The sequence below is a fragment of the Falco punctatus genome, assembly GCF_963210335.1.
Source record: "Falco punctatus genome assembly, chromosome: 7".
Taxonomy (NCBI): Eukaryota; Metazoa; Chordata; class Aves; order Falconiformes; family Falconidae; genus Falco; species Falco punctatus.
This window is the reverse complement of record NC_137587.1, coordinates 21,826,771-21,838,867: the sequence shown is the minus strand read 5'-3', so window position 1 is coordinate 21,838,867 and position 12,097 is coordinate 21,826,771. Positions and strand designations below refer to the sequence as shown.

General features: G+C 48.4%; 1 protein-coding gene across 1 annotated transcript in view; it reads right to left on the bottom strand.

Moving 5' to 3' along the window:
• The window catches only part of TTC9 (tetratricopeptide repeat domain 9), a 36,257-nt gene extending 24,368 nt beyond the window's left edge, over window positions 1–11,889 (bottom strand). The window contains exon 1 of the mRNA XM_080396138.1: window positions 2,778–11,889. Coding sequence (XP_080252264.1) covers window positions 2,778–3,147 — 370 coding nt within the window. The 5' untranslated portion in view covers window positions 3,148–11,889. The remainder of the gene's footprint in view (window positions 1–2,777) is intronic.
• Window positions 11,890–12,097: the final 208 nt, after the last annotated feature.

Here is a 12,097-nt window from a genome sequence, read left to right as displayed (position 1 = left end):
TTGCCCAAAATCCCCTTTGGGTGTATATTTCTCACCTACTTACTTGGCTTAGTGCATTATTTACCTATAGTGGATGCTCTCCCCTGACTGGTGTGCTGCAAATAAACAAGAAATTGTGTGTGTGTGCATCTATATCTGTGATGCAAAACATCTCTGACAGGTGGTTGTGTGGTGGCCACATGCAAAATGACAGTGCAAAAGCAAGGTGGGCTTCATAAATGCCAAGCTTAGAGAGTAAGCGGAGGTGCTAAAAGAACTTGCTAATAAGGACACTCAGATGACAGCTGCTAATGCTACCGGGTATATATCAGAGCTAAGTGAAAAACTGCTTTCTCTAGAATTAACATGTACTCCTGTTATGCTTTCTGCACTATGCAGATTTATTTATTTTAAAAATAGCTCTAGGCACTCATTCAGTGCGTAGAAGCAGAACTCCATGCATCTCCTGTCCTCCCCATGTCAAGTAACACTGACCTCAGCTCTAACACCATGTGCTGGTGCCTCCGCTAGCACCCACTGTGTAAAGAAACTGGTGGCTTCCGCTGCACCACACTTAGAGCCCCGCTGCTGCACCTCTTCAAGTTGCTATTAGAAAGGTATACCAATTATTATGGCATTGCTGGGGAAACTCATCCCCCCTCTTCCCTTCTCTTCAGACACGAATTCACAGATCCTCCTGCTAGAATGGGAGCTCTGAGACTGGGCTAGGAGTAGCAATGCTGCAATTTCAGTTTAACTGCACACTCCCCTCTCCAACATGCAGGGCATTTCTTCAAAATTGCTTGCAGACAGCTCTGCAGACACACATGAAGCCACACATTTCCGAGAAAAATGCTGTTCTCTGCTCTGTGCGTGCCATCTACTGAAAACACGTGACAACTGTCTGTGTAAAATGACAGCTTGACCTGCTGTGAGGTTATCTCAGGAAAAGCACTGCTTGCAACTCCAGGGTTAATTATACTCATCTCCTCCTGTGTTCACGCTGGTTAAATTTAGGAAAAAATCTGTTCAAATCTAGGTTAAAGATGGAGCATGTTTCTCACACTGAATGATCCTGCTGACAAGATCAAATATAAACAACCGTGAAAAAAATTCCCCCCACAAACCCCAAATGGTAAATAAATGGGCTGGACGATGACCATTACACAGGCCAACTCCGTCAGCAGGAGCAAGTGGAACTTGTGTACTCAGCAGAAAGTGCCACAGAAGCAAATCCCATCCAACCCTCCCACTTCATTTACCTTCTACCTACCACATCTCATCGGTGCCTAGCAGAGATATTGCTCATCAGTACTTTTTCAAGCCCAGGAACTCACCAAGCTATACTGTTCAGAGTATTATGGGCTCTTTGTATATAACCCTGCCAATCTAAATGATCCTTGCCAAATACAATAGGTTTTAATAAACCTGTGAACAGAAATTTGGAGAGACAAAATTACAGCTGTGCAATTGTGGTACTGCTCAGGAATCTCACCTGCCTCTCCCTCTATGCAATTTCAACAGGCTTTTGAGGGAAGAGTATTTGAAAACAAGATGAAAAGGGGGCTAAGGTGTGCCCCCCATGACATCCCAAAAGGCATGTCAGGTATAACAGACTGGCATATATTAAGACACGAGGAAATGCTGGCTTGGTGTTTCAAACCATTCGCTTTATTCTGCCTCTTTTTTAGCGCTAGGCAACAGGAAACAAATCTAACCAACTCTGTCTGGAAAGCCCAAAGCCAAGTGATGGTGACAGCTGACACACTAATGTCCTGATTTTTGCCATTTTCCCCCTCAAGGACAGAAAGGCCAACGAGTGACCCTTCATCCTTCTGGAAAACAGCAGAACTTTATTAACGTTGTTAGTTTGTGCACCTTGTCCAGGTTATGAACGTGCTCTTCCCTGTATGTACCCAGGCACAAGTTTTTGGTTTAGAGATGCGCTTTCAGGCTTGGAAAGAAAAAAATCCATGCGCTGCTAGGGACCAAAAATAACCTCTGATCCTGCAGTTCTCGCTTGGGTGAAGTTCCTTGAAGTCAACGGGAGTTCTGGCTCCGTAAGGACTTCACAATCAGACTAACAAAGTAGTTAACCCCCCCCAGCCCTCCCCTCCGTCCTCCTGCAGCACTTGCTACCAGCTGGCAGGGAGCAAAGGGCGTGCTCCCCTGCTGACCGCCGTGGTGACCGGCAGCTAGTGGGAAGCCAGCGCTGCATTCGCTTTCAACTTTCCTTGCTAAGAGGCCAACATTTTTTTTGTATCCAGTACTATTTGGAGCTACTGCAGTAGCGCCCAAACCCCTTCCCCTTCCTTACACGAGATGTGGCAGCAGGAGTCTCTCCCTCTGTGATACTGGTAATTACAGGCACCAGAACGGCAGCTGTGGCGGAGGGACTGAAGGACACATCTGGGGCTGAGGAGAAGCGCAGCATGCAATCCCGGCCGGCTGACGAGCCACATTTCCCCAAGTGCGATCCGCGCGTCCCACGCCCATCACCTGCCTCCCGGGGGAGCGGCCGGGGCGGCCGGGCAGGGCGGGGGCCGCAGCCGAAGCCCGCGCAAGGGGCGGCCTGGCCGGCCGCCCCCTCCCCAGCGCTCCCCGAGGCAGCCGGGCGCCCAGCCGTGCCCGGCCGCGCTGCTGTGCCGAGCGTGAGAGCGAAAATAAAAATGGAAGGCGGCGGAAGGGAGGGCGATGAAACGAGCGGAGAAGCGATGCAGCGCTGTTCTGCGGAGGGGAAGGGAGGTGTGTGCGGTCGAGGGGGGACCCGCCGCCCCACGCCCCGCGGCCCCGCTGACCTGCCAGGCTGTTGTAGCAGTCGACCTCGATGGCCTCCACCGCCTGCCGCTGCTCCTCGCTGAGCCCGGCGGCGGCGGCGGCGGCGGGAGGGCGCTGCCCGGCCGGCTCCTGGCTCAGCAGCAGCAGCAGCGCCTTGAGCTCCAGCAAGGCGCGGTGGTACTTGCCGATGGCCTCCCGGAATTTCTTGTCCTTGTAGCACTGCGCCCCTTCGCTCTTGAAATCCAGCGCCCGCCCGATGAGCTCGCCCGGCTCCGCGCTGCCCGCCGCTGCCGCCGCCCGCGGCTGGGCTCCCCCCGCGGGGCCGTGCCCATCGCCCGCCCCGCGGCCGCCGGCGTTCAGCTTCCCCGCTGCCGGGCTCGCCCGCTCCATGGCCGCGGCGCCGCCCGGCTCCCGCGCCGCCCTACGCGGGCGATGCCGCGGCGCCCGCCGCCGCGCTGCCGGCCTTGCCCCCGCGCCGCTCCCCGGCTCCGCCGCTCGCTCCCATCCTCCGGCGGCCGCCGCTCCTCCTCCCCCGCCCGCAGCCCGCGGGGTGCCCGCCCCCGCCCGCCCCCGCCGCCCGCCGCCCGCCGCGGGCACCGCCGTCCCCGCCCGCCGCGACCCCCGCCCCGCACGGCGCGGCAAGGGGCGGCGGGGGCGAGCCCGGGGTGCGGGGACTCGCCGCTCCGCTCCCGCTCGCCGCGCTGGCCCGGCGGGGGGCGAGTGCGTGCCCGGACCCCTGCTCGCCACGCTGGCCAGCCCGACGCCCGGCCCCCGCGACTGGGCTCCCCCCGGCCCCCGGTAGCCGGGTCCCTTCCCCTCCTGCGCCTCGCGCTCTCATGCCCCCTGTCCTCGGGTTGGGACCCCATCTCCCCCTCTCCCCCTCCTCACTCCAGGTTCTCCTCTGCCCTGGCCTCTCCCGGACCCCACCAGTAGCCACTCCCGACCTGCACCAGCCCAGGGCCCCCCAGGGTGCGGGGCTGTGGGTACCCGTACTGCCGGGCGAGCAAACCCACCGTGCCCTCTGCATCAGGGCAGCGACAGCCAGGCCCACCTGCTGCCCTGGCACCAGCGCGCGGGGGCTTTGATTTTCCTGATCCAGGTTTTCCCACATGCTGCTGAAAAACGGGTAGACACTCTCTGACGCCTGGAAGGTTCCCCAGTTGGGGGGTACCAGCGGGGTGCGGCTCCCCCGTGCAGGCAGCGGGAGGGCAGCGCTTGGCACCAGGCTTCGCTTCGTTAGGCCAAGTACCACGTCTGCATAGAGTGGTTTGATGTACTTCAGGTGCATTGCTGTGCCCAGATATTTTGTAGGTTGTACCTCATGCTTAAAAATTAGAGGACGCATGAAAATATAGTGAGATTGTTTTCCTAATAATACATTGGGAGGTGTCTCTTCATTACCCTTGTAACTTCTACATGGCGAAGCTGCGGCTGCGGTACAATGTGTTCAAGCTTCCCTCTGCAACCAGGAAGCCATTTTAAAATGGAAACTTGAGTTTCTTTTTGAGATACGTCCAGCCCAGTGTGACGGCATGTGGTGGTGCAGTGCTGGGCAAACTGGGGTGGCTGTGCAGCACAGCTCCACGTAAAGGTATGAATGCAGGTCTGGAACTTGTGCCTGGGTAATTCCTTGTTAGCAGGACTAGTAAATCAGGCTTTATGCATCGGTAACGTGAGGCCGCTGCTGCTAGATTTCTGGATGTTGCCAAGGTTGTGGTCACAGCATGGTACAGACATACATCTACTCACTTGAATTCAAGAGCCAGAGCCTCAAGGAGAAGCAAACAGCATCATACTTGCCACGAGAGTACAACTGTGAAAACACTAGCATGAAAGAAATTACAGCTAAGCTATTCAGCAATGATGACATGATTTCAAGTGCTTTGATTTCCAGGTGCCCTACCAGACACATCTTCACGACATCTTACTTTATGAAAATGGATGCTCAGCATCTTCAGGTACCTCAAGCCAAGAAATGATGAGTAAGTTACAAATCTTTCTCAAACTATGCGTGATCTAGAATCAGGAAATCCTGCGGGGTGGGTGTGGTGGTGGTGGGTATTAGTCACAGTAGCTAGAGTGGAATTGATGTGTGGAACCTAAAAAATAAGGAAGGAAAAAATCCTGCTGGGTCGTTTTTCAATCTGTCTGCTAGGCATATTGCAAAAAGTAAGTCTAAGTAACTCCAGAGATTTTGCTGTACCATTATTGATTGCTGTTCAGGAGAATTTACAAGGACAATGTATGTGTCTTGTGCTGGAACACTGACTTTGCCAGAGGAAAGGAGGCTGCCACAGAGGTTTAATTCCTCAGATTTGAGCAGCTGTGGAAGCAATCGAGGAAGGGAGTGGTTTCTTGGAGTGTGCTGTGGCAAAGTGTCATTGGAAGTTGATGTTGCTTCCCTCTTTCAGAGTCTGCCTGAGGCCATGGGCATACATGGTATAGGGGGCACTGAGACACAGGTGACTTTTCCTTCTCTCCCCCCCTATGCATTGGTCTTAAGGAAATCTTTGAGATTCTTTCCTTTGGTTACTGGTCAACAGTGGATGCCTGAAACAAGTTTTCTTACAAAAGAGCCTGGCAGTGGCCTCAGTCGATATGCGTGCAGATGTGGTCAGAAAAAGTCATAAAATATTGACAAAACTGGGTGCTCCTTGCATCATGAACCATACTGAATATACTAAACTGTGGCTTAGTCCTGAATGTTGCCTAAGCACCCAAATGAGTTTTCCATCTTGTAGTTCTTCCAGAAATGTCCGAGCTCTCTTCCTGACAGATTGCTGGTGAATATGAAGAAGAACGTCACAACTGTGTAAATCCCAAAATAGATGATAACAGAAGTGCCTGAATGATTGCTGTTTGTTGGCCAACTTAGACTCTATGTTGATACCAAACAGTATCCCTCAGCTGAGAGCTGGATCTCTCAGCCAGAGAATTTAAAGCTGCCCTAAGATTTGTGCAGGATGACTGGCAAAGGTCCGTTTAGCCCATCAGCTTCTTCCTCCTAGAGAGGAGCTAAATAACATGCTGGCTGTACTAAAGTATTTAAGAAACATTACAACATCAGTCATAGGGTCACCATGTTGACCGTTCTTGTAACGGACTGTTTTGTTTTGTTTTTTCTTTTTCAAGGGAAACGTGGTGCTTGAGGGCAAACATGAGAAGCTATCACTTTTTCAAGTCAGACAGGATTTGTACTTGAGAGATACATCACATTTCATTTAACATATGACGTGATGTCCAGATCTAGATTTCAGCTGCCTGGGGCCCACTAGACTCCTCATACAGTCTTGCAGGTGGTCAGCACCTCTAATGATACCCAGCTTGAAAACCTGACAGAGTTCAGCATCAGGAAGAGTTTATATATTATATACATACATTGTACTGTGAAATAAGGCATATGTTCGGACAAAATGAAGCCAGGTTGCAGTCAGTATCTGTATGCCATGAGATGAGGTCATGGTGTTGGTCAGTATTAGCTGTTGTGCTTGTCTTTTGTCCAGTGGTGGGTTTTTTTGTCCATAGAAGCAGAACGTGCTTATCTGTCTCATTCTGCAACAGATGGGGCGTGTGTGTCTGTCTGGATGCCCCTAAGGTGCCGTCAGTGTCTAAAACTGCCTTGGTGTGCCTGTCTCTCCACCTCCACATTGAGATTTCCTTAGCACATTCCAAAAGCGTACACTTGCATTCCTCAATAATAATAATGATCATGATGATGATGATGATGCAGTGGTCACATACTTCGTAGGAATACTTTAGGATCTGTGACTCACCAAACAATAATTTCCAGCTCACAGCTTACCTGAAGGAAATTGTCTTTGTGGGGTCCTGTTCATGGCTGGGAGATGTGTTCTTGGGTGGAACTGTAAATATTCAGAAACATACTGGATACATATCTGTGAGATCTTCAGACCTTCCTCTAGCTGTGATTGTTTCTCTCTGCCCAATAGGTTAGTTAATACATGGGTAGGTGTAGGACAGATTCCTCTCATTTCAGGACAGTCCTACAAGGAAACTGGAAAAGTTTCTGAGGAGGCTGGGCACCTGGGTTCTGCTGATGCATTTTTCTAGCTGGATGTGAATTTGCTGTAGCATTTATTCTGTTGGGTGAGATTTTTAGAAACTGAAACTTTAAGGGCTGCTATGATGGCTCAAGTCTATATACATTCAAAACCAGATATCAATCTGGGAAGCAGTATAGCCTGTAAGGCCTCAGGCCAGTTCTCCTTGTGCATTCATTGGCATTTATGGGACTATTGGCCATATGAGAATTTTCATCAAGTCCTTCATGAACACTTACAGGGGCAAACCACCAGTGTCACTCCTTTCTGAATGGGTCAAAACCAGATTGTGATGAAAATGGTATCAAGCCCTTGTGAACGGGAGAAGAGATCCCTCCCTGCCTCCATTCAGCTACAGAATTCCCAAGCTGCAGTGAGCTTCCAGCATACACAGCTGCTGCTGCTACAGTCTGTCACCAGCTTAGTCAATCATCCATTATTTATTTCCAAATCGTATGTAAAGCTCTGCACCATAGCCTTTCGTCCACGTACAGGGAAAAGAAGAGACAGAGCTTCTGAAAGACCTGGAAAAACAAAAGCAGAGAAGCCTCTGAATTCCTTTATGTGGGAGATTGTCTTATGTAGTTATATCCAAGGAAGAAAGGAAAGGAAAACAAAATTATATGCAACAAAAGGTTGCCACCTTGGTACAAATTCCTTTGATGTCTCCATATCGTTTATGGCAGTCAATAAATCCTTTTAGCACAAGAGATCTGTTGTTTACAAATATTCATCAAGCGCAATACACTTCACTTAGAGAGCATTGCGCATGTGTTTTCTTCCGCAGTCTGGGTTGTGTGATGGGTCAGTTGATCCTGCTGGGCTGTTTGATGCCTGCTGCTTGCCTGGTTGAGAATGGTTAATTAGGACTACAATGAATTTCCCAGGAATAGTATACAATCAGGGAAGAATAGACAACAGAAATGTTTGCAGGCAAATAGAAGTGTCTCCATGACAAGCCATTCCTTGGGCATGTATGTGAGCAACATCTTTGTCACAGAAATGTTTGCTAATAAAGAATATTAAGAGGTAGATGGTTAAACAGAAGAGCTGTTCAGAATTAAAACGACTGTTCCAAATTCCATTTTCAACATACTGGATTCTTTCTTTCTTTTTCATAAAGGCAATAACAAATCGCTAAGAGGTTTAGCCATGGAGGCTAAAGAGCCCAGGACTGGCCAAGTCAAAACCATTTATCATCATTCCCAGTGTTTCTTTTTGCACTTTTATTAGAAATTAGTACTCTGATTTGCAGAACAGTTGCACTGGAAGGGAATGCTGCCAACAAATTCTGAGGATCACTTTTTAATCTCTTAAAATCGGTTGTTGACAGCCCATCTGCAGACTGCAGCTATAATCTCTCAAGTGTACCCCAGTGTTCTGGGAAAACTCTTGCACTTGGGCTGGACTGCAGAGCAGTGAGGTTGATTCCTCTGTTGTGTGTGAAAACAGTAGATCTGGGAAAAAAACCGCCCACCCACCCACATTTCTCTTATCAGGAGGATATTGAAAATTGCAAAGTAGGTACTCCTATATCTCCCAGCACTCATTTTTCCTCTATCTTATCTACCAGTATCCAAGGCTGTCCTAATTCTGAAGGCACATCTACGCCAGGCAAAGGAGCATGGTGTGAGGCTTTTGAGTTAGCAGTGACCTAGATCTGACTTGAGAACAATGCTTTTACTGAGACCCTAAGGAAGCAGACCCTCACTCCATCAACCCAGTTACTACTGCCCCAGGGAGACCTGCAGAACTGCTTAATGCTATGCCACAGCAGTATGGGCTCGAGTTTCTGTGCATCAGCTGCTCCACCACGACTGGCAGGGTGCCTGCTCTGACCCTTCATGAAGGTGAAGACACTCATTCCCATAATGCTGAAAGTCTGCATATTGTGCAGCATTAGTGGGCAATAACAGTCTACACAGAAGCAGTTACTGCAGGGCTGCTCGTGTCTGGCATCTTCTTACTGCCCAGGTCAATGGCAAGTGGTTCAAGGTTAGTAAAGATCACTTAACTCCAAGAGATAGACCAGGTGACACTTGGCATTCAGGTCTGTACAGAAGCATGGACTAAGTCCCTTGGGTTTGAGTCTAACCAGACAGTATGTGAGTGTAACTGGAAGTTGAATTGCTGAACAACATAAAAAGACTTATAAAATGCACTGAATCCCCATAAATCTTGAATTGCTGGCACTCAGGAGAGAAATGCCATCCAGCGACCACCAGCAGTAAAGCCTGCTCAGTTTAAGTGTCCACACTGGGACTGCTACCTAGTCTTTACATCACGTTTACACCTTCAGGATCAAGCAATGATTGCAGCTGCACTCCAGGATAAGTGTATATTTAGCCTTACTTGCCTGAACCTACATAACTAACATCAGCATTCCTGGGCTGAACTCACACATATGGCTGTAACTTTCATTCAGCTGAATTCTTCCATGGTAACACACAGACACCCATCAAACGTGCATCTAACTACCCCTAAGCTTGCAAAAAAAATCTTTCTCTCTGTTTTGTGGCTCAATCTCTGTTTATGAGATTAAAAATGAAGCGTGGGAGCAAATGGGGACGCTTGTGCTTCTAATTGCTTGCTTTGCGCAACAGCCAGATAGTGCGAGGCACAGCTATTCCCAACCCTTCTTACAGCTGAACTGCAAGAGGAAAACTGTGAGCACTAATTTTACAGAGCAAGCAGACCTGCTAGAGAAGCGACTGCCTTTTTTAATATCTGTTCCAGCGACGTGTGAAGGAGTTAAGATCTCACAACAAGCAAAGTTGTCTGGAAAGTGCCTAGTTTGGTGATGTCTTTGAAAGCCAGGGCTTACATGGATTGCCTCACACGTGGCATCTGTTTTTATTGTCTTACGCCATGGGGCAACCTTCACTAAGGATACCAACTTTGTCATGCCTGATGGGTACCAAACCCTGGCCTCTGGGAAGGCTCTTGCCATGCTAGACATACCTGACTGGGCTGATGTCGAAGGGAAAGTTTCTACTGTTTTCCTGTCTGGTCTCAAAAGTCCCCGCAAGTTGTAGATGGTGATCAGATGAGTGGCCTCCAAGGAGAAATAGGCTATTTCAGGAAGTGTGGCTGATGATGCAGTAAATGGTACTCTCCCCTAAGAGAGTACTTAGCCACTCTGTCGGCAGACTGGCAGGCCCTGCAGCTCAGTTAGCTATGCTATCTTTGGAAGAGAGGTGAGATGAAGGTGTTTTATGCTCCTGACCTTTAATACACTTGTGCTGTTACTGAGTTTAAAGTGTAAGCTGCAGGGCCTGGGTCAAATTTCAGTGTAAACGCATTTGCACTTGCTTTTCCACTTGGATGTAGTTATCCTGCTTGCTTTTCTCTCTCTCCTAACAAGCTGAGGGTGCTGCAGTGCACAGCTAAGCAGATGGCTCACTTCATCCTCGAGACAGATCCATTTCTGAGCACGGGGATTCTTGTATCTAAAGAAGTGCTTGAGTGAAACCACTTGAGTGAAAGCTGCAGCGGAAACGGGAGATCTTTCAGGTCATTTGCCACATGTGTGGGTGATCTGCTCACAAGAAAGCAGAAAAAAGGAGAAAAGCTCTGAAAGAGGAATGCTTTTTGCTGCACCCCCAACAGTTATCATCCTGCAGCACATGGGGTTTTCCTGAGGACATGCAACCCCAGATTTGCTCAAAACAAATTTGTGAGGTCTGGTGAGCACAGAGCCCCAGGCAGCGTGGTCACAGGCTTGCCATCTGTGCCTGATCGTAGTCCCATCAGGCCTGCAGTTCACATGTGAGGTTCTCGGTTTTCTTCTTTTGTTGCAGAAATGGTTCTTTTCCCCATCCAGGCAGCTTTCCAGGCCAGACCTCATCTCCCAGGGCACTGCAGTGATGGAAGGTGGCCAATATAGTGTGATATCAGTATAACTCTGCATATACTGGGAGCTTAAGTGAACCTTAAGTGAGGAAACATCATTGCTTTGTCCTGCAAGAAGATGGGAAACTCTAATGGAACTTGATCTATGAAAGCCTTTCAAACTCATTTAGAGGGACCACATGATATTGCAAATGTAAGGTCCCAAGTGTGGACACGTAGAGATTAGCACTATCACTATTTAATCAAAGCTCACTGAGGATTTCACTGCAGAAAACTGATTTAGTGTTTCCTGCAACACGCTGTTGTTGCATTGTTATACTCTTCGAAAAGGTATTTCTTTCCCCTTCAAATGTTGTGCGTAGCTTATATTAACAAGGTTGCCCCAAGGAGAGTCTGAAGAGCCGTCTTTATGGCCCTACTTCTCTGCGCACAGCTGTCACAGTAATTCCTTAGCCCTGAGCAGGAGTGTTGTGGCAGCTCAGGAAAGGAAGGCTTCCTGGTGTTGAGATTTTGCCTGGTGTCTTGGCGTTTGAGTTTTCTCTAATGTTTTGAGATTTTTTTCTTTGTTGCTGCCTGCCTTGGGCCTGTTTTGTGCCTTTTCTATGATTTCCTAATTCACTTCTGCATATTGTGTGACAGTAAAATGTTCCTTGGCCTGGTGGCTTGGCTCCCAAGCATCACTGACAGGCAGTATGTGAAGACTTTTGATGAAATGTCCTTGGTGAACGCAAAAATGCATGTCCTGCATATGGATACACGTACATGTACGTACACACACAGAATTAGAGTCATTAGTTAAATCAGCAGCAATGGGAATACAATCCAAAGACTTTGGTTCTTAAAATAAACAGTTGTCATTATAATTCATAATTTTCAGCATTACTCTCATGAAGCTGTATTTGGGCTATTTCTAAATTAGGCCATCCAAAATGTGGGCAAGCTGTAACACAGGTCAGTTTTGCTCTGGAGTAAGTATCTTGTACAAGTTGTGTCCCTGAGGTAATAAAACGTTAAATGACACAAAGTTTGGGATATTTCGTATGTGACTGTTAGGGCAATATAAAATGCATTTCATCAGAATACACCAGGTAAAAAAAGGTCACGTCAATGCAGTGTTTCCAAATGCCTCCAAAAAGAGAGCCATTGTAAGCTCTATTCATGATCCTCTTTCTCTCTCTGTCCTGCACTGGCCTTAGAGGATAGGAGTATGCAAGTCATTCAAAAAATGGGAAATGGCTGCTTTAAGCATCTAAAGCTGGAAATTCCTTTGACTTGGGTGACATCTATGAGCTTCCTGTCTTGCTACATCGGTAATGTGTTTCCTCCTTCATAACGTCTTATTTAAAAGCTTTAGTATATACAATATATAGTGTTTACTAAAAGTAGAGATAGAGACCTGATTAATGTTGGATGTTGATGATTGAAGT